Here is a 23,527-nt window from a genome sequence, read left to right on the forward strand (position 1 = left end):
TCTCCTCTTCTTTTCATTATCTTCCTTCTTGGCTGACAAAGGATGGGAAATACAACTCTGCTATATTCTTCCTGCCAGCCTGTTCTGTCACACCACAAGCCCCCAAACCACAGGTCCAATTAATCATAGACCAAAACTTTGAAATACTGAGGTTAAACACATCTTCTTATATCTTTTAGACCTATCATGATGCAAGAAAGATGACTATGACCTGAATATACAAACTCAATGCTGGCACAGTTTTATTGCCCATTCTGTAGAATGAAATGCGGCATGAGCAGCTTCCTGAAGTCATCTACTCAATGAGCCAAGTTACTGACATATTACAACAAGATAATATGATAGTTCTATTTGTAAATTCACCAATAATAAGGAAAAAGAGTAATAGGTATTGAAATCTGGCATGGTAATTCCTCCAGATTTTTTTTTCTTCTTGCAATTAAAGCCTGCTGAGAGAGGGGAGTGACTCTTCCCCAGGATGAGTCCCATACATGATTATCCAATCACCAGCAGGCATCCCTAAAATTATAAATGTAAGTAACACTAAATAGACTCAACTGTTTGAATTTATTTATTTATTCAGGCCATACACAAAAAAACAAAATAAAAAATAATAATTAAAGAATAAGAGGCCTTGAATTTGAAAGGGGAGAAAATAATGTGAGGGACTAGAGGAAGAAGTAAGAGAAGAAATAATATAATTCCATTAAAATCTTAGAAAATAAGATTTTCATGGGAAATAGAGATTCAGAGGAAGAGGGAAAGGCATGCCTTTGGTACAGAAGGAAGGTCCTAGGAAAATGTCTCCACAGTTGAAAACAGCATAAGACAAATGAAGAAGGGGAATGTAGATACATTTAGCTGGGGAAGAAAGAACCAGGGAAGGCTGGGTAAAGGCTGTTGATAGAGATGAATGATGAAAATGACATAGGACCTTATGGGCTACTGTCCTGTAGAACAAAGGGGTTACTGACCTGGAAAGAGACCATGTAAGTGACTCAGGTGGATAGTAAAGTGGTTGAAGAGTTAACTTGAAGTCCACAGGGAGGGAGATAGTGGCTGTAAGCTTATCAAAAGAGTCATCAGGATTTCAATTAAGGATTCAGGTTTCTTTCTGTAAGCAGAAACAAGGGGTGGATTTGTGACAAGCAGCCATGAAAAGGTGTTAGAGTTGGTCTTCAGTCAGGCTGAGACCCATGCTTAAATGTCCTTTGTTTTTTTTTTTTTTTTTTTTTTTTTTTTTTTTTTTTTTTTTTTTTTTTTTAGAGCTCAGTGACTCTTAAAGAGGCAGGGACTTCCTGAGGCACACAGGAAACTTGTCTTCCTAATTTACTTTATGTGCAGAGAGGAGACAGCCACACACTGCTGTGCATCACTGCTGGCACAGAAGTACACAGCTGTCTGAGAGGGGGAAGCCATCTCCAGAATGAGGGAGAAGTTCTCTTGGTTTGGTCTGGTAACCGTGTACCCATCAGGGACATCTCCTTTCTCAACGTTGTCAGCACCATATGAGTAATGGATCAGCCTCAGTCCATGACCCAGGTCCTGCCGATACCAGTACATATTGTTGTGGTTGTAAGTCTGGCGACAGCTCAGTGTCACCTTTCCTCCTGTTACTGTCACCTTGCTTCTTGGGTCTTGGGTGACTGCAGCCTCCATGTGTTCTGGAATAGAGGAAGACAGAGCATGATGATGTCATCTCAGCTAAAGACTTGCAAATTCTGTTGAGGGAAGCACAATTTTCATGTGTCCAGCACTCACTTGCACACAGGAGACTCAAGGCCACACAGAAGAGCCTGGAGTCCATCTCAGGACCAAGGCAAGATCTGATGTCTTCCAGCCCTGTTTGTGGAAACTAGAGCTGGGGCTCTCAGTGACTTAGTGATGTCACTGTCTCCACCAAATGCTGAGCTGCACAATTAACATGGCACACCCCTTCCCCACAGAAGCAAGCCAACTCTCAATTATAATCGCATAGTTGGATTCCACAATACAATTTCGAGACAATATACACAAATTAATAGCTGAGGTTTAAGCAATTTGTGATTTGTTTTGTATTTATACATCCATGTACTCTTTCTTTGATTTAAGTGAACATATTAGGTTTCTTTTATTCCCACTATGATACATTTCTATATTTTACATTCTTTTATTTTTAAACTACATGCATAGCCTCAATTGCACCTACACAACATGCCGTATTCTATGAAGTTTCTACTAATTCTTTACTTTGCCTTAAACACTTGAAGATGAACCTTCAGTGCTGTCTATGGCTACAAGAACTGCTTGACACTTAGAAAGCTTATAAAACACCACGGTTGGGGTCATTTCAATGTGAACAGTTGATTTAAGCTATCTCACAACAATTCAGGGATACAAGCTCTACATTCTATGCTAGGCTAGTATGTCCTCATTGATTGAAAAAACAAAAACAAAAGCAAAAAACGTCCTTGTTTCAGGTGATGCTGTGGAGGGCCGACCTAAGCTTTCTCATTGTGATTTCTGTGGAGAGAGAGTCTCCTTCAGCAATGTAAGTGAACTGTTAGCCTGGCAATGTGAAGATCTGATTTGTCTAGGTTCTCATGTAAATGTAACTATTTTAATCAAAAGTTGGTGTTCTAAGTTCTCTAACATGAAACACTTACCTCCACTCAAAGGCAGTATAGGTTCCTTCCTAAGTAAAGGATAGGTCAATTACTGCCAACACAGATAATACCAAAGTATAAAACTGCTTTCGGTTCCCAAACATCCTGGTGGGATCTTGACAGATACTTTCTATAATCCTATAACTGGTGAGGAAGGACTCAGAAGCAGAAGCAGAAACAAAGGGGGCAGCACAGCATCCATATGAAGAAGCTTAGGACAGAGTCTGGCCATTCCAGAAAGGACATACCTCTCAATGCCAAAACCATGGCATGGCTGGTCCCCAGAAACCAAGAGCCACCAAGAAAAAAGGCCCATGGTTGAGTCTGTCCAAGGAAGAGCCACTGTCGACTTTAGACTTAGATGTTCAATTGTAGAACTTGAAATTTTGTAGCTCTTAGGCTCATTTCCAGGTTAAGTTCTGACCTACCAGTAATGGTAGTCTTCTGAACAATACTCTGATTTAATGAGAGAGAGAAGCGTATGCCATAATATCTCCTTATATTCCTTTTAAAATGATTACTTGATTGCTGAGTAACAAATTTTCTTTTGTTGAAAATTTAAACCTCACCTTGAGCCTATGACTATACAAACATTATCCAGCTTAATAGTGTACATCTAGGACCTGTCAGCACCTCATACATTCACATTAAGCTCAGAACACAAGAGACAGTGAGCTGCAACATTTTTTTTTAACCCAAACTGGGAAACACCAAGTAAATTCAGAACTTTGACACAGAAAGAAAAGTGATGCAGATTTCAATGTCTGTGTTGGTATTCTTTAACATGAAATGCTGGGAAATTTCATAAGCTACTGATTCCTATTGATGTATAGAAATCTTAATCTAGAAAATGGTTATGTTAATGTCTACCCTTGTCTTAAAATATATTGCCTATGCTCACACCCCAAAACAGAGTAGGGTTTCCTTTCACTGTCTAGGAGCTAGAGGTTCTGGCAGAGATGTGAGAACATCTGGAGGTGTGGAGCTCACCCCAGTTTTAGGACCACTCTGTGTAGACTCATGTAGTAAGGGGATTAGTAGTGATCTAGAAGCATTTGTGAGCCTTGGCTAAGGCTATGTGGAATCTCATGACCCCTCTCTATCTAGTACATCCCCAGGAAGATTAAGGGACAGAAAGCCTGTCACTCTGTAAGGCTGTGGTGAGCTGGCACAGAAGTACACAGCAGAGTCCTCCAGCTGCAAGGCACTCATGTTCATCTCAGAGCGATAGTCACCGAACTGCTCGACTGAGAATCGGTTGGGCATGTTTCCTTTCTCTCTCTCCATTTTTTCATAATGCTCAATAAGGAACCTCAGTTCCTGCCCCAAAGTCTGTTGGTACCAGACCACACTGCTATGTCCAGAGATGGGAATACATTTCAGAATGGACCTTCCTCCCTTTGCTTTGATTATGTGTCTTGGAGACTGGATGACCCCAGGATTGGCTGAACCTGGGGAGGCAGGAGACAGGAGTGAGCATCCAGAGAAAGAGTAGATGGATTCAGCAGCAGCAGCAGTAAAGGAGGTGAGGAGCAGTCCCACCAGGGCTCAGGACTTACTTGTTCCCAGGAGAAAGACAGTAACACAGCAGAGCAGGGTGGGTCCCCAGGCAGAGTCAGGGAGGGCAGTGTCACACATCCTTCTACTCAGGGTGCTGCTCTCCTTGGTGAGAGCAGGATTCAGCTCCTCCTTCTCCTCATCTCATTGCCTGTGATGTCAGGCTCTGAGGTCAGTGATCTTGCTGGCTCCCATAGGCTGTCTGTACCCTTGGGCATAGTCTGCTGGCCCAGCCCTTCCACCTTTGGGCTCAACCTGCTTAGTGGAAGGGGAGATGGCTGAGCTGAATAAATATGGCTGACTTTGGGGAAATTCTTTTCTTATTTCCCTCTAAGGCAGGTGCTTCCTTCTTTTCTAGCTCCAGGAGGTTTTAGATTGACAACCTTACAGTTCAAGGCCACAGTTCATGGCTCCCTGTGGTGATGTCCAGTTTATGTGCAAAGATGGTTGACCATCTGTCCTTGGCCTTGGGCTTCCTGAGACAGCATTGTTTCTGATTCCACTGCTAATGTGCTACTGTGGGCAACAAACCAGAGCTCAGCAGCTGCTGGCTCCGTGGTTCACTGTGCCCCCTAGCGACCAGCTGTGCAGTCACAGGGCTATACCTCTAATGGCTGTGGTAGAGGCTGGGAGCTCAAAATCAGGCATATAAGGAGAGGACCAAAAAACTTTATAATGTCCTTGCCAGTTCCAGTGTACCCACCAAAATCTCAAATATTATCTGTGCTAGTGAGAGAGACATAAAAGAAACTCATTAAAAAGAAGAAAACAGTAATTTCTAAATTGCATCACAGTGTCCAGGGAGGCATACACTAGTCATTAGACAGCAGATGCCTTTGGAGGGGTTTGGACCTGGGCAAAACCTTTTGTCTGAGAGAATTTTTATGACAGGCTGACTGGGAATGCAGTGAGTGGAGAAGCATATAGAGCACTTGGAAAAATAAACCAGTCTAAGAAAGATAAAGGCAAGAATGATAGAATGTTGGAATTATTGCAGACAGCTAGCTTCTCTTGAAGAAATTAAAATATTAAAATTTTACATCGGAATCCCCAGTTGCATATTGGAGCATTTCGGGTTATCCTCAGCTCACTGACACCTTGTTCTCATTTTCTGTCTGTTTCCATATGAATATCAACTTCATTTATTAACACTTCCTTTTGGAGCATCCAATCTTCTGCTACTTACAGTCAGCTATTTCTCATCACAGACACTACAATTTCTACTCCTAGGATCTTGATTGGGAACTTTGCATGTCTCCTTCATGTGTGCCTAGCTGTTAAGGTATGTGCTACAGTTTCATTGTTTCATGTCATTGTGAGGCAATTTGTCAGAAATGGGTTGCTTCCTAGTAATTGATTTTTTCCCCCAGTGGTGAGTCCTATTTTCTTCCTTTTTGAAAAGCTGTAATCTTTTATCAGATGCCAAACTGTATATTTTATTTTTGACAGTGTTAGATACCCTGATTTTCTTATTAATACATTAATAAGAGCTTTATTTTGCAATGTGCTTATGTCACTGAGAACAAAAATCAGGGAAATCTAGAAGATCATGACTGCTCTTTGTAGGCTTTGGCAAACATAGAGATGGACAAAACTTAAAAATCTATTAAGTGAAGGATAGGAGGAAATGTACAATTTAAATACAATGAATTATTGAAATAAGTCAAGTTCATATACACCTATAATGTAACAAATATTATGTGAAGTAGAATACCAGCCACAAAGAGAAAAAAATTAATTCAGAACATAAACTTCAAAAATAGGCAAGATCAGAGCCCTGAGGGAAGAATAGTTACTACTTAATTGGTTTAGAGAGGAAAACTTCTTGGCAAATACATACTGAGTTTGGTTCTATAACACAACGAATATGTATAAAATGCTGTGAGGCTATATATATAAAACAGAGATAGTGTTCTGAAAAGGGCAGTCCAGTCTGTGCTTGGGGAAAAACAAGTGTGGAAAAAAATCTTTCTTTCAGCCTCTCCTGGTAGACAAAACACAGATTCTCCAAAAGAAGCAGGTGAGCCTCTCCCTGGGAGTCCCACCAACCAGGGAGGATTAAGTTATCACAGGAGGAGACACTGGAGGCCCACAACCAGACTTCTCAGAGTCTAACATCCATCTCTTTAGGATATTTTCAATTTTCCTCCAACCATTTATTCTTCCCCAACCTTCCTCTATACCCTACACCTCATCCTGTAAAGAGGGAATAGAAGTTTCTAGATACCAGTAGGTGTTTAGATATTCATTGTCCTTTCATTTGACATCCAGAGGCATGAAATTAGACTGCATAGCTTTTTACCAGTTAATCTGTGAATTTATTTTCTAGACACAATGCTGAAGTAAACAAATAATCCTTCCCTCATAAGAATCAAAGTGAACTTTATTATTACCATGTATTTCATTATGATCATAAACATTAAAAAGGAGAAAAAGAAAGACTATCTTCAAAGTGACAAAGTGAATAAAAGTAAAGATTAATAATGAATCCTCCATGGAGGTACTTAAAGGAAAAGACCCCAAGTAACTCAGATGCACTGGTAACTAATAAAATGGAGTTTGTTAGAGAACATCCCATGAAATGTTTTCTGATGTGGCTGAAGGTTTCTTCTGTGGTTTCCCACAGTTCCTGGTAGTTCACACCTCTATGCACATTCTGTTGTGTAATTCTTTAGAAAATGTTCCTATCTGATAAGTTTGAATTCAAGGATCATCACTTCAGCTACTGGTGTGTGTGTGTGTGTGTGTTGTGTGTGTGTGTGTGTGTGTGTGTGTTTATAAGGAACAATGAAAAAGTCAGTTGTTTGTGGTAATTCTATTTACACTTTTTTGACTTGAAAATTTAGAAGGAATGTTCTGTATTTCCTGGGTTATCTTGTATTGATAATAGTATTCTTTATCTTTTTGGGGTAAGAATTCTATAGGCAAAGTATGCTATATTACAAAGCAAACTAGTGCTTGTTTGGTTTAGATGTTAACTGTTCCACAAATTCAGGGTTTTTTATGTTATTATTATTATTATTATTTTTGCTCGTTAGTGAGAACCCTTCTACCTCACCTCCATATATATATATAATTTCACATAACAGCCAGGGATTCCCCCATCCTCCCTCCTCCTAACCCCCAGCCACCCCCTAATTCATCCCCAATTCCCACCTCCTCCAAGGCAAGGTCTCCCCTGGGGAGTCAGCCCAGCCTGGTAGACTTAGCCAAGGCAGGTCTAGTCCCCTCTTCCCTACACCAAGGCTGAGCAAAGTGTCCCAGTTTAGGCACCAGGCTCCAAAAAGTCAGCCCATGCACCAAGGACAGGTCCCAGCTCCACTGCCTGGGGGCCTCCCAAACAGTTCAAGCTAATCAACTGTCTTACTTATCCAAAGGGCCTGGTCTAGTTCCATGGGGGCTCCTCAGCCATTGGTTCACAGTTCATACATTTTAAAGACTTTCTGGTCTACTCAGTGCTCAGAGGAAGGACCTTAAGAAAGAATAGATCATGGAAAATTAGGTTTCACCAATCGCTAATCTATGGATTAGGTTTATAACACAAGGTGCATTGATTCATGGAGACAACTTCAGAAAGAAGGGGTCAGCATGCATTAAAAGATGTCTACTCCTGTGTGTGTGTGTCTCTCTCTCTGCCCTCCCTCCTTCTCCTTTGCCTTCCTTCTTGGCTGTCATGAGGTGGGCACCCCAGCTCTGTCATATTCTTCTTGCCAGGCTATTCTGCCACACCACAGGTCCCAAACCACAAATCATAAACCAAAACGTTGAAATACTGAAGTAAAATACACCTTCTTTTATGTTTGAGGCCTGTCATGATGGCACAAAGGTGGCTATGACATGAATCTCCAAACTCAATGCTGACTCAATTTTATTGCCAGTCTGTAGAATGCAGTGTGGCATGAGCAGCTTCCTGAAGTCATCTACCCAGTTACCACCTACTGAGCCAAGTTACTGCCAAGTTACTGACACATTACAACAAGAGAATATGATGGTTTTATTTGTAAATTCATCAAGATATGGGAAAAGAGTAATAGGTCTTGAAATCTGGCATGGTAATTCCTCCAGATTTTTTTTCTTCTTGCAATTAAAGCCTGCTGAGAGAGGGGAGTGACTCTTCCCCAGGATGAGTCCCATACATGATCATCCAATCACAAGCAGGCATCCCTAAAATTATAAATGTAAGTAACACTAAATAGACTCAACTGTTTCAATTTATTTATTTATTCAGGCCATACACACAAAAAACAAAATAAAAAATTATAATAATTAAAGAATAAGAGGCCTTGAATTTGAAAGAGGAGAGAATAATGTGAGGGACTAGAGGAAGAAGTAAGAGAAGAAATAATATAATTACATTAAAATCTTAGAAAAATAATCCAATCTAAATAGATGTTCATGGGAAGTAGAGATCCAGAGGAAGAGGGAAAGGCATGACTTCAGTGCAGAAGAAATGTCCTAGGAAATGTCTCTATATTTGAAAACAGCACAACACATATGAGGAAGTAATGGAATGCAGACAAGTTCAGCTGTAGAGGAAAGAACAGGGAAGGCTGGGTAAAGCTGGTGATAGAGATGAGTGAAGAAAATGACATAGGACCTTATGGGCTACTGTCCTGTAGAATAAAAAGGGCTACTGACCTATAGAGTAAACACAGTCTGAAGAGTTCATAATATGTGACTCAGGTGGATAGTAAAGTGGTTGAAGAGTTAACTTGAAGTCCACAGGGAGGGAGATAGTGACTGTCAGCTTATCATCAGGACTTCAGTTAAGAATTCAGGTTTCTTTCTGTAAGCAGAAACAAGGGGTGGATTTGAGACAAGCAGCCATGAAAAGGAATTAGAATGGACTTCAGTGAGGCTGAGACCCATGCTGAAATGTTCCTGGTTTGTTAGAGCTCAATGACTCTTAAAAGGCAGGGACTTCCTGAGGCACACAGGAAACTTGTCTTCCTAATTTACTTTATGTGCAAAGGGGAGACAGCCACACATTGCTGTGCATCACTGCTGGCACAGAAGTACACAGCTGTCTGAGAGGGGGAAGCCATCTCCAGAATGAGGGAGAAGTTCTCTTGGTTTGGTCTGGTAACCGTGTACCCATCAGGGACATCTCCTTTCTCAATGTTGTCAGCACCATATGAGTAATGGATCAGCTTCAGTCCATGACCCGGGTCCTGCCGATACCAGTACATATTGTTGTGGTTGTAAGTCTGGCGACAGTTCAGTGTCACTTTTCTTCCTGTTACTGTCACCTTGCTTCTTGGGTCTTGGGTGACTGCAGCCTCCATGTGTTCTGGAATAGAGGAAGACAGAGCCTGATGATGTCATCTTAGCTAGAATGGGGAATTCTGTTGAGGGAAGCACACCTGTGGCCTGTCCAGCACTCACTTGCACACAGGAGACTCAAGGCCACACAGAAGAGCCTGGAGTCCATCTCAGGACCAAGGCAAGATCTGATGTCTTCCAGCCCTGTTTGTGGAAACTAGAGTCGGGGCTCTCAGTGACTTAGTGATGTCACTGTCTCCAACAAATGGGGAACTGCACAGTTGTCATGCCACACCCCTTCCCCACAGAAGCAAGTCAATTCTAAAGCATAATCTCTTAGTTACTTTATGCAACAATATTTATAGGGAATATACAAAAATTACCGACAGAGAAGAGAAAGAATTTGTGACTTGTTTTTTATTTCTATATGCATGTGTTCTTTCTCTGATTTTAGTCAGGGTTATGATTAGGGTTGTTGAAAATGTAAACCTCATCTTGAAACTATGACAATACAAGCATTATCTGGTTTAATATTATCCATGTATAACCCGGCAGCCCCTCCCACACAAACACACTAACCCAAGCTGGTCTTATAAGACAAGACACAGTGAGCTACTACATTTTTTGACCCAAACTGGAAAACACGAAGGAAACTCAGAACTTTGACATAGAAGGCAAAGAGATACAGGTTTCAATCCTCATGTTGATATTCTTAAACATGAAATGTTGGTAAATTTCATAAGCTACTGATTCATGTTGATGTATAGAAATCTTCATCTAGAAAATGGATATGTTAATCTCTACCCTTGTCTTAAAACATATTGCCCATGGCCACACCTCAACACAGAGCAGGGTTTCCTCCCACTGGCTAGAAGCTAGAAAGGCATTGGCAGATATGTGAGAACATCTGGAGTCGTGGAGCTCACCCCAGTTTTAGGACCACTCTTTGTAGGCTCAGGTAGTGAGGGAATTAGTAAAGATCTAGAAGCATTTGTGAGCCTTGGCTAAGGCTATGTGGCATCTCATGATCCCTCCCTATTACATCACCAGTGGGAGCAGGAAAGTTAAGGGACAGAAAGCCTGTCACTCTGTAAGGCTGTGGTGAGCTGGCACAGAAGTACACAGCAGAATCCTCCAGCTGCAAGGCACTCATGTTCATCTCAGAGTGATAGTCACTGAACTGCTGGACTGAGAATCAGTTGGGCATGTTTCCTTTCACTCTTTCCATTTTTTCATAATGCTGAATGAAGAACCTCAGTTCCTGCCCCAGAGTCTGTTGGTACCAGCTCACACTGGCATGTCCAGAGATAGGACTACATTTCAGAATGGACCTTCCTCCCTTTGCTTTGATTATGTGTCTTGGAGACTGGATGACTCCAGGATTTGCTGAACCTGGGGAGGCAGGAGACAGGAGTGAGCATCCAGAGAAAGAGTAGATGGATTCAGCAGCAGCAGCAGTAAAGGAGGTGAGGAGCAGTCCCACCAGAGCTCAGGACTTACTTGTTCCCAGGAGAAAGACAGTAACACAGCAGAGCAGGGTGGGTCCCCAGGCAGAGTCAGGGAGGGCAGTGTCACACATCCTTCTACTCAGGGTGCTGCTCTCCTTGGTGAGAGCAGGATTCAGCTCCTCCTTCTCCTCATCTCATTGCCTGTGATGTCAGGCTCTGAGGTCAGTGATCTTGTTGGCTCCTATAGGTTTCTGTACCCTTGGGCATAGTCTGCTGTCTCAGGCCTTCCACCTTTCAGCTTCACCCTAGTTAGTGGAAGGGTGGAGGAAGGCTGAATAAATATGGCTGGCTTGGGGAAGTCCTTTTTATTAAATCCTCTGAGTAGTTTTCTTCTCTTCTGCTATATCCAGGGGTTTTAGATTGCCAAGGCTACAGTTTATAACTCGCTGTAGTGATGCCCAGCGTATGTGCAAAGATAATTGATCCCCTGTCCCCCATTTTGTCCCCCACCCCGAGCCTGCACTGTTTCTGGTTCCACAGCTAAAATCCTACTGTGGTCTCCATACTACAGCTCTGCATCCACCTGCTGAAAAGCTACCCAAGCTCACTCGGTGGATCTGCAGTGCCCTCTAGTGACCAGCTAGGAAGTCAATGGCCTCTACCTCTGCTAGCTATACTAGAGTCGGGGAGCTCTCAAAATCAGGCATCAGGGGTAGGCTAGAAAACTGCAAGCCAGTTTCAATTTACACACAGAAATTTCAAGTAATACCCGAGCCAGGGAGAGAGGAATAAAGGGTTTCATTAAAGCAAGAATAAACTCTAAGTCATATTACAGCACAGACATACACTAATCATTAGGTGTCGGATAATCTCAGAAGGGGTGGACCTGGGACAAACACTCTTTTAGTCCAGGGGATTTTTTATGACAGGCTGACTGTGGATGCTGTCAGTGGAGAAGCCGAGTAAGCACTTGGGAAAATAAACTAATCTAAGGAAGAGAACACTGAGAAGGGTGGAATGTTGGAATTACTGTTGAGGACATCTAGCTAGTCTTTCAAGAAGTTTATATATTAAAATTTTACAATGGAATCCCCACTTGAATATTTCACCATGAGGATATCCTCAGCTTACTTACTCTTTGTCCTTATTTTATCTGTGTTTCCTTATGAATATCATCTTCATATTTGTTAATCTTTTCTTCTGGGGCATCCGATCTATTGGTACTTAACAGTCAGCTGTTTCTCATCACAAACACTGCAACTTTTACTTGGCTCTTTCCATGCCCCTCTCATATCCACAAACTGGTTAAGTACATCCTGCACTTATACTGTTTAATGTCATTGTCAACCCATTTGTCAGAAATAGGTTGGTTTCTAGGGATTGATGTCTCTCCTAGTAATGAGTCCTATTTTATTCCTTCTTTACAAAGCCGTAAGCTTTTATTAGATGCCAAACTTTATGTTTGATGTTTGAGGATGCTAGTTCTTACTACATTCATAGCTTTATTATACAATGTGCTTACATCACTGAGAAGCAAAAATCAAGGAAATTCCCAATAGATAGTTTTTGCTCCTTGCAAAGATATGTATGAAATTATATATGAAATATTCCCATATATGTGATGTATATATAAACATTTTCATATATATGACATATATATGAAAATATTATTTAGAGTGATTAAGAACTTTGATTTAAACGGAGCTTGGGGAAATAGACTAACAGATAAAAGTTCTATTATAACTTTTTAATAGATGAGACAGTATGCTATACTTGCAGGATCTGGCAACAGAGCAATATAACAGAATACAGTCCCAGGAAAAAAAAAGATCGATGCATATGTAATTATTGCTTTATGATAAATGTGATTTTATTGACTGCTATGGGATAATGCTATTGTACACTTATTTAATAAAACTGTGACTGGCCAGTAGCCTGGCAGGAAGTATAGGCAGGATAAGCGGACAAGGAGAATTCTGGGAAGAAGGCTGAGTGAGGAGATGCCAGTCTGCCGTGCAGGGAGCAGCATGTAATGGCACACAGGTAAAGCCACGGAATACATGGCAACATATAGATTAACAGAAATGGGCTGAGTTTAACGTAAGAGCTAGTCAGTGGTAGGCCTGAGCTAATGGCCGAGCAGTTTTAATTAATGTAAGCTTCTGGGTGATTATTTTATAAACTGGGGTGGGTTCTGCTAGGCAGGATTGAAGAAAACTTCAGCTACAATTGACCAGTGAAGTAAGTAAATGTTATCCATTAGCAAATACCACTGGATAAATTGGAGAACTATGTGGAAAATTATACAATGACCTTTCCTATATAAAGAGAATAAGTGTAGCTGCATTACAAATTAAAGTGTAAATATTTGAAAATTTTTAAATAGGTATATATGAAAGCATGATTGTTTTGTATATCAGATAACAAAGTATATAATAAAAATTAAAAAAGAGGAAAATGGAATGACTTTGGTTTAAGAACTTTGTTCATCAAAATATATACTGTAAACTGAGCAGTGGTGGTGCACACCTTTAATCCCAGCCCTCAGGAGTCAGAGGTCAGTGAATCTACATGAGTTCAAGGCCAGCCTGGTCTACAGAGCAAGTTCCAGAATGGCCAAAGCTAAACAAAGAAACCCTGTCTTAAAAAACTAATATATCTGAGTGTATATGTATGTATGTGTATATATATATATATATATACACTCACATGCATATATATGTGTGTGTATACTAATATATAAATATATACATCATATATATATATATATATACATATCACCAAATGTCATTTTAAAATGTTTAAGGAGATGAAAATTCTAACTCATTTGATCATTATATTATATGCATGTTATGTCACACTGTATTTGATAAATATATGTAAATAAAATACTAATGTTTAAAAAAGAAGTTTAACTTGGTATTCTTCTCATCTTCAGAAAGACCTTTATTGCCTAAAATCTGACGCCTCTTGATAGCAAGTTCTTTAATTTCTTTTAAAAATCTGGCCCTGTGAGGATTTACTAGTTCAAAATCTTCCCAAGTCAAAATTCCATTAAACCAGGCTGGGGGTTTGGGCTTGGGGGGATCAAGGATAAATTCCGATTTTGAATCTTCTTCAAAGCTTCCCACTGAGAGAGTGTCATGACCTTCTTCTGTCGACGCTTCAGACTGACTTTCAGTACAGTGCAAGTCTCTGTCACCTCGTGACTCATAGATCAGTTTGCTCATATTGCTTTTGATGTCACCCATGCACATAAGTTTAAAGAAAGGCTTAGAAATAGGTAAGTCTACCAGTCTATTGTCTTGAATACATTTGGCCAAGAAAATTCCAAGGAAATGAAAGAGTTTTGTGATCCTTTCAAGCTCATCACTGTCTTGTGGAAATGGCGCTGTGAACAGTCCACATGACCGCTGTACATAGTACCCAGGAGGCTTCAATCCACCTCCAAGATCAACATGACGAGATTCATCATCTGGAAAGTTGTCGTCACAGAGCCAAGTCCCCAAGTCAGTCCTCTGGAATTCAGCTGCCACAAGCGCATAAAACTCTAAAGTGGGTCCCAAGCCAGTTCCTTCTTCTCCTAGAAACTCAACCTCTAGAACTGACTTCCGGTCTGCGTGGATCTGCATGACATTCTCAGCCCACTCCATCAGTGATTCACCACGTGGCACTTTCACTCTTTCGTGCTTGAGCCGACCAACTCTAAACTCCCCAGGGTCATCTCGCCTTACACTGCTTGTGGTCCTTGTTCGCTCCACCGTGGCTTCTCGTCGGTTCTGCAGCCACACTATTGCTCTGGATGCACCAAATGCTGTACAGGTGAAATACAGCTGTCTAGTTTCAAATGGTATTAGGAAAGGACACTTGCTGGTTAGTTGTTCACACCAGTCTGGCAGAGCCCCACTCGCCAATGCCAAAGGTTCCTCAATCTGCTGCAAAATTTTTGTGGTTATTTTTTTACTAGTAAATTCATCAGGTGGAAAAGTAAACTGAGGCTGCTCATCACCATCTTCTTGGGCTATTCTGGAATAAGGATCACTGGCGACTATATACAGAATGCGCAGGAGCTGCAGGACATCCTCCACTCCACAGGAGTTCTGGCCATTGCCTGCTTTAGCCTGAGGTTGCTCTTTTGTCAGATTAAGAATATCACTACTTTGAAGAGTAGAAATTGCCCCCTGGCTTAACCCAGATTTTGTTCCATGTTCACAAAAATCCTTATATGCGGCTAAAGGCTTTCATCTCAACTGAGGTTGGAATGCAGAAAGGAGACCGCAGAGACAAGTCGAGTGAAGCCTCTTGCTTGGTTTGCGGAGAAGTGTGTGACCCTCACACTAATGACACCTTGCCTGGTGTCCCACCTCTAAGGCTTTGAGAACATGTGGAGTAAGTTCCTTAGCTGCTAATGACAAAGAAATCCCTTAGCTACCCAGCCAGCAGGGACTCAGCACAGGGAGGGACTGTGCTGCTGCTTTACAAGGGCTCACGTGACTGGAAAAGGTGGTTCTACCTAACTGTTCCACAGAGCAGCCGCCTCTCAGCTCTTCAGTGCTCACTGGAAACTCTAACTGTGTTTGTATCAAGTTGTCATCGTTTCATACTCCGTACACTACAGTTGCCATCACTGATCCCCGTTTTGCTGGCTCCTTAGCTCCTTGGTCAAACATACTGCTTCCTTCCTCCCTTCAAACATAGAGTGTTAATGAGCATCTCAGGCTTTTTCTTTTCCTTTTTAATGATGCCTGCACTACCAGAGTATTCTAGTGTTCTCTATTGGTTCAGCACATAATCATGCACAGCCTTTTTATTTCTTTGAGGTGGGAGTTTATTTTTTGTTCCTAAATACCATTCTATAAAGATGAAATTCTAAAGTGTGTTTGTGCAGATCAAAAATAAAGATATATTAAGGGAGGGAAACACTGGTCTAGGTGCAAGGCACACTCACAGCAACTTTTATGTTTGGTTGTCTTTTCTTTGTATATTATAAACATTTATTTAACTTGTTGCAGTTTGACGTAAATTTCTGATATGTATGCTCAACAATAATCATTAAAATGTTTGCAGCGTAAAAAAAAAAAAAAAAAAGAAGTTTAGAATTTTGCCTCAGTCACAGGCTTGTAATCCAAACTTTCAGGAGGCAGAGCCAAACAGATCTCTGGCTGGTTGACCAGGCTAGCCTAATAGGACACCCAGGTCTCAATGAAGAGAACTTGTCTTAAGAAAATAGCACCAAAGAAATAATAAGGCTGACCTCTGGCTTCCACAATACACAAACAGACAGACAGACAGACAGATACATGAGCACACACACTCACATTCACACATAAACACAAATACATATACACATACTCACATAAACATACACACACATACAAGCATACACACACCCACTTACACAAGCACACAACATAAGTAAATAAATGGCTGAGTAATACTGGAAGGCGAAAGAGAGTATCAGTGGTTGATGAAAACTCCCCGTGCTCAGGGGAGCCTGTAGACTGATGTAACTGCTTTGGAACTGCTGTTTGGGTCATCTCGGATTGTGTTGTCTTTAACAGCTTTGCCAGTGTGGTTGTATTTTATGAAATCAAGCTAAATTTGATTTTCTGTGTTTCTACATTAAAGAGATCTATTTAATGGCACATAACCCAGAGTTTTACAAACTTACTTGACTGAAGGATCCTTTAAATTAATCAAACCCATTAACATTTTGCATAGACCATATGTTGAAAAAGCTCACCATATATGCTGAGAAATGGAGGAGGAGACTAAAATACCAATGGAAGATTTAAGAGAAAAACACAAAAGGATCATAATAGAACTTTCCCAAACATTTTAGAATGGGTGGAGTGCTTCCTTTTTAGTAATGAGGTGATGATACTATCCTCATTCATACAACTGCAGTTTGCAAAGGACAGCTGTGATTATTATCCAATAAATCGCTCAGCAATCGATGAAACATGGAAATTAATCTCTCCTTGTATACATGAGAAAAACGAGGCTTACTGCATTGAATGACCTGCCTATCACAAAACTGATAAAAGGTGGAGTCAGTACCTTAACACAGGTGTTATTACTAGATACAAAACCGGTATGGAGTGCTGTAATTTTATTAACACGGTTGCATTAAAAGTAAGGATGTTGGAAAATGCCTTTGTATGCTAAATGCCTTAAGTTTAAAACTTTTTAACATCAAAAGTAATGAAAACAATGATATTGGGATTTTAATAAGCTTTTACCTTAATTTAATGATAGTAAGAAAACTCTCTGACAAATGCTGCCCATCATTGTCTCTATGTTTAAAATACAAACAGAGATATATTCAGCTAATTTGTAGTTTGAAGGAGAGGTAAGTGAATTTTAAAAAAAAACAAACTTACTTCAAGATAAATTTTTATTTATTTGCAGCAGATCCTCATATTTAAATATGTTATCTTAGACTATTTGGGTGTGCTTTTGAAACAGCTGTGAGGAAAAGTAATTCAAGAGGAATGAGTGCACGGTTGTTGAAAGAAAGAAAAAGTAGTATATGGGTATAGTTGACTGAATGTTTTTCTGGGAGATGGTCGCCTTTGGATAACTGAATTTCAGAGAAATCATTTAGGCCCTAATCTTTAAGGCTGGCCTTGACTCTGCTTTGTTCTGACTGGGCCACTACTTAGCATAGTGTAGTTCTGAGTCAGTGTCACTGAGGGTGGGATTGTTTGTCAAAACAATGCAATTTTGTAGCTTAGCAAGAAAACATCTATGTATCACTATCCTTGAGATGAGGCTCTGCTGTTGACTCACAGTTACTCATCTACAATATCTCAGGAATACTAGGAGGTGATAATCCAAATTTAGGAGGACTCAGCATCATCTGTCTCACAACCCCAAGGCCATTTCCTGACCTCCCACTGCTGGAAGAACCCGAAACTCAGGTGCATTTGCTCCCTTTGAGGGAGGAGCCAGCCAAGCCATTGTTCAGCGCTGAGGACAGCGGTGAGGAGGGCTGAGCGTCTGAGGTTTGTGAGCAGGAAGCAGGTGATGGTGCTCTGCTGTGGCTAAGCTGCTGGCACAGAGGTACACCGCTGAGTCCTTCTGCTTCACGGGCTGGATCTTCAGAACAGAGTAGGACCCGTTAGGCCTCTCTACAGAGAAGTGATCACCAGGCAACCCTGATTTGTCTGGTGCAACTTCATTCTGGAAATAAATCAGAAACTCTGGGCCTTGTCCCAAGCTCTGCCGATACCAGTAAAGGCGGGTGTGACCTGAAATTGGATCGCACCTGAAAGATACATTCTGTCCCTTTTTGGTGATCCTGTGAGTGGGAGACTGGGAGACTCCAGCTTTGGTGTGGTCTGTGGAGACAGAAGTGGAAAAACTATATATATATTTCTCACACACCTGTACATGTATGCATGAGAGAAAGAGTGATTTTGAGGACTCACCTGTCCCCAGGAGACAAAGGGCCACATAGCAGAAGAGCCTGGAGTCCATGGCAGGATCCGCAGAGAGTAGCAAATGTCTGGATCCGAGTCCCTGTGAGCAGCGGAGAGTAGGAGGGGCATCCCTTGTGTCCACATGGCAGTTCTCACAGCGGCGTCACTGAGCCTCAGGACTATCTAACATTAAGCCTAGGGTACCAGGGAGTCTAAGATGTGTCATTCTCTTCTGTACCAGTAAGAAAGCTTGGAAGGTAGAAGCAAAGTACTGTTAGTTATACTAGTAGAAAAAAACACTATAAGATGAAAATGGAATGGTACCGACTTCAGAAAAACGCTAAACCACAGTTTGGTTTTAACACGTGCTGATTCTGGGAGCACACTTAGCTGTCCTCTGCACCCAAGGTCCGACTTCGTTCTTTTCACATTGTCAGCTGACTGTTGCCACCTGGATATTGCAATTGCACCTCACACCGGAGATCCGAATGCTGATTTCCATCGTCCATCAGAGATGGACAATTTCTGGCCTTGTTCCTGCACTCTCCTGTCCCTATTTCAGCTTGGAAGGGAGTACAGGTTGTTTAAGGCCAGATGAAAGAATTGCTAAATCCTTATCCCAGAAGCAGTCTGAACTGAGTCAGAACAGCAAGCGACAGAATTCTGCCTTGGACAGACACCAGCTCAAGCTGTAATCTTCAGTTAATTTTAGAGGGTTAAAAATTTCATCACTAATCTCCTTACTTCCATGTCACTTTTGATCACCATCCCTTTATTATGGTACCTCTTGGTTTTCAATGATGTTTCTAAAAGATGCTCCAATTTTCCTTTCAAAACACACCTTTCTTTCAGAGGAGTCAGAACCTTATACCCTAACATTCTAACAGGACAATAAAAATAGTCAGTTGATGTTGGTTTTCCTCACAGTATGCATTATAAGTAATAAATAGTTTGATACTGTTGCTAGTTTGACTCATGAAATTTCATCAATGGAACTCTTTATGTGAGGAACAATAATTACAGACCTTGTCACTGGAGAGAAGCTAGATGTGCTTTGACAGGATGGTAAAAAGCCTTAAGCAATACTTTTAAGAGCAGAGATGGCCTAGCACAGTCTGCTGATGGTATGGGGATGCCCTGCTGAACCCCTCTATCTGAGAATCCATGGTCTGTTTACAGAGCAGGATCAACTTGCAGAGGTTGATCGTCTTAAAGAATGAAACATGCCTTCAGCTTCAGGTGTTCGCTGACAGTATTTGTAAATTTTCTACATAGTTCCAGTTTGTGCTATTGCTTGTAAATGCTGTCATTTGAAAGTTTGTCCATGCTGTCCTTTATAACCTGTTTTCAAGAGGTCTGAACAAGGATGATATCGGGGCCTATGCTGTGTCAGTATTCTGGCTAAGGTACCCATGCATGGAGACAAAAGGAAGTTCAGCAATTGTATGTTCTGAGGTTTTCCCAAGGGTTTCTACTGTTACCTCTCCCCAAAACACAAGGAGTAGTTAAACGGAGGAAGCTGACTCTCTTAAAGAATGAGTCTCACTTTTAGTCCAGAACCTTTGCATTTTTTTTTATGTACATGGTTCCTATAGTAAGGTTTGGTGCACTCAGAGAAGAAATTCCAAAAGTATATCCTATATCCACATGACTATAAGAGACAAAAGTATACACAAGAGGAGGACCTGGACTGTGGGCAGGTTGGAAAAGGCAGAAGGCATCTCTGAGTTTCAGTGCTGAGGGGAAAAGCTGAGAGCTTTGAGCCTCTGATTCTGGTCCTTGTATGTCTGTGATTCTGTTCCTGCCCATGGCACCATTCCCAGGTCTTCCCAAAGACGGTTCAGTTTGTTATCTTCTGCCTAGTCAACTGTCTTGTACACTGATTCCTACACAACAATATATTCAAAGATGAAGTTAGGCTGACTTCAGAGAAGAATCATGTAGTTTTTCCAAGCTTTGTTTTGCACATGCCTCTGGGTGTAGAAATGAGAGTAAGGATGGAGATTGTGTGTGAAGGCAAAACCCTTTACTTCTAGGTATCACTTTGTCTCCAGATATCCACAGATCCAAAAACACTTTCAGTCGTGTTGGACTTAACTGTTGGCATTCATCACAGATCCACAGTGTTGCAAACCATGCTCTTACTGCAGGAATCTAGCAGGCATATGTTACCTCTCTTTTTCCCAGGGAGCCCGGCATCTTTGATCAATTGTTGTATACCATTATGTGTCTCCTGGATTTTAGATCAGCTTCCATTCCCTAGGAAATTCCCTGAGGAAAGCTTGTGGTTTCATCCTGAGCATGTGGCCAATCTAAACAACCAGCGAGATGTCTTCCAAAGAATAACAACATTTATTTGATAATGTTATGATGTTTTCATATTCCTCTTCCAATGGAAGTATTGAAAGAGGAATATAAAAACTGTTATAAATGATGGGTGTTATTTAAGGCAATTGAAACAAAGGCAGGTTTTAAAAGGCATAAAGGAAGAAAATTGCATAAGCCACTCTGATACAAAGTACATTGATCTTGGAAACCCAATGCTGGAGCAGTAAGGGTTGTTGCTGGGCAAATGTTCTGTTCAGAATCGTGTCTGAATTGTTGCAGTCTTATAGAATGCTAAAGATATTGTGCATATGTGGGAAGTGTGTACAGCATGGAGTGGGTGGAGAAATTCTCTTTGAAGCCTTCAGAAGTCTTTGTGAAAAGTGCTTATCTCAGAGAGGCAGGCATGACTGTTACGCCCTTCCTAACACCCTGGATCCTATTTTATCGAGTTGTGACAAGAAGACTTTCATTCTGGTGTCATCAAACTTTCACGACACAAATATATCTGAAACATTCATCTCTCAGCCCTATCATTTCCTCCTACCTCCTATCATTTTACTCTTTAGGACTTTGCTCTTTCCGTACTCAGGAATATATCCTCCATGCCCAGTGAACAGAATAACCTTAAATTAAACATTATAGGAAGAGATTCCCTATCAGTCCAATGTTGAATAACACTGTACTCCCTAGAGGTGATCACTCACAATGTCTGATGACTGATATTCTGAACACTGTCAATAATGAAAGTCAAATTGATTTTGTCTATAGAGTACCACCACATCAAAACTGAAGGCGAACCATTCCCACCATCTTCTGGGAAGAAACTAGCTTGCAGTTCCACTGGTATACCTTCTCCAGGATTTTCTGTGTTCAATTTCTGAGCTCATCATCACCTCTTCAATGTCAGTGGGTCCTATCTCCATCATTAAGATGATTCCTCCAAGTCCCTCTAAGTACTGAGGAGGCAGAAGGGTTTGAGTCCTCCTGGTTCTCATCTCCACAGTTCTATAATGATAGAAGGTTGTGTTTGGGATGACAGAAGGAAAAAGAAAGTGGGAGCCAGTTTTCAGAGAACTACATGTCACACTCAGGGTGGTAGAGCATAGATAGTACTTGCTGGCTCACACCCACAACTACTGAGCTCATCACCTCTTGCCTTGCTATGAATGTGTTAAACTAGTAGATATTAAGCTGGTAAGTTCTAAAGAGCAATCTCATTTCTATTTCCAGATGTACTTTATAAAATAAGCTTCTAATTGGCTTTTAATGGCACTAATTGTCCTGGACTTCCACAGAAATCCCTTTCTTAGGTATGTGGCTGTGCTTGGACCATTAAACTGAACTGGTGGATAAAAGAGGAGGGTTATGTCACAGACTTGAAATAGCTTAGGTAGCCGTCTTGGGAGTCCTGAGGTCTCCTTGTTGAGTTCTCAACTGCGTCTCTTCCCTTCTTCATTCCTGTACTTCCTTCCCAAGATATCCAAAGAAGATTTTCCTCTCTCTCTCTCTCTCTCTCTCTCTCTCTCTCTCTCTCTCTCTCTCTCTCTCTCTGTGTGTGTGTGTGTGTGTGTGTGTGTGTGTGTGTGTGTGTGTGTGTGCATGTACTGGTTAGGTTTTTAGTTTTTTGTTTGCTTCTTTTGTTTTTGTAAACTTGACAAAAGCTATAGTTATGCAGGAAGAGGGATCCTCAAATGAGGAAATGCTTCCATCAGACTGGCCTGTAAGCAAACCTCTTGGTCAATTTCTTGATTAATGATTGATATATAGCCCAACTTACTGAGGGTGGTACCATCCCTGAGCAAGTAGTCTTGAGTTAAATAGAAGAGAAAGAACAAGCCATGGGTATCAAGCCAATGAGTAGCGTTCTTCTATGGTCTCTGTATCAGTTTGTGCCTCCAGGTTCCTCCCTTGAGTTCCTGCTCTGACTTCTTCCTCTCCTTGATGGACTGTAAACCAAATAAATCTTTTCCTCCCCAAATTACTTTTTGTCATGGTTGTTTATCATAGAAATAGGAAGCAAACTAGGAAAACATATATATGTGATATATGTCTATGTAAATATATCTATAATAAATACATATACAATAGATACATACATACATGTGTACACACACACACACACACAGAGAGAGAGAGAGAGAGAGAGAGAGAGAGAGAGAGAGAGAGAGAGAGAGAGAGAGAGAAGCTACCCAGGTTCCATCCCCACTTTCCCCATTTTAATTTTAATGACTCTTCACAGAGCTCCTTAGGTTAGCCACATCTGTATCTCTTCTTCTCAAATATGAACTTTCTTGTGACAGAACAAGAGAAAAAAAAACCACATCTAATCATATAATCCCTTCTCACCCTCTGCTAATATCAAGATAGTTTACCTCCCATGAAGAGGGGTACAGAGCATCCTCTATTTGCAGTTCCTGTTCAGAAGACTGAGAACCCCAAATAGTCTCAGGCTCCTCCTTCTTTCATTCCAGTGACACTGTGGTTCCTATGATACCATTACATGCAGAACTAACTAGACTGTCACTGATCAGAGGGAGCTATCATTTATTCAATCTGAATACAGAAATTAGTCTTTTTACAAAGCAGATGTAACTCCCATTCATGACTCTCTGTGAGCATTAACTGAGACACTAAGCTGGTTCCAGAGGGCTGTATGTCTGTCCTCCATTTATGCCATATTATGGGAAGGGTATGATTAAGACTCTCAGATATGCTATGATTATGAATGACAAAAGAACTGAGTTCATCAGCTAGGTGCTGAAAAGAGGAGAAGCCGCAAGCACAAAGAAGTCCAGAAAGTAGAAGAAAAATCTAGCAGAACTTAAAAAAATCATTCAGCAGTGATGTTAAGATGATTATGACA

The 23,527-nt window shown here is 41.0% G+C and overlaps 4 gene segments (V, D, J or C); all 4 read right to left on the bottom strand.

The window, feature by feature from the left end:
* Window positions 1-639: 639 nt before the first annotated feature.
* LOC114687298 lies at window positions 640-1,897 on the bottom strand. The segment is given in 2 exon segments: window positions 640-1,664; window positions 1,762-1,897. Coding segments are annotated over 2 exon segments (381 nt in total).
* A 1,819-nt stretch (window positions 1,898-3,716) lies between these two features.
* Window positions 3,717-4,413, bottom strand: LOC119087586. The segment is given in 2 exon segments: window positions 3,717-4,096; window positions 4,205-4,413. Coding segments are annotated over 2 exon segments (444 nt in total).
* Window positions 4,414-8,490: 4,077 nt separating this feature from the next.
* LOC114687310 lies at window positions 8,491-9,685 on the bottom strand. The segment is given in 2 exon segments: window positions 8,491-9,492; window positions 9,588-9,685. Coding segments are annotated over 2 exon segments (381 nt in total).
* A 7,878-nt stretch (window positions 9,686-17,563) lies between these two features.
* Window positions 17,564-18,566, bottom strand: LOC114687309. The segment is given in 2 exon segments: window positions 17,564-18,255; window positions 18,346-18,566. Coding segments are annotated over 2 exon segments (426 nt in total).
* Window positions 18,567-23,527: the final 4,961 nt, after the last annotated feature.

Source organism: Peromyscus leucopus, chromosome 3, assembly GCF_004664715.2.
Source record: "Peromyscus leucopus breed LL Stock chromosome 3, UCI_PerLeu_2.1, whole genome shotgun sequence".
Taxonomy (NCBI): Eukaryota; Metazoa; Chordata; class Mammalia; order Rodentia; family Cricetidae; genus Peromyscus; species Peromyscus leucopus.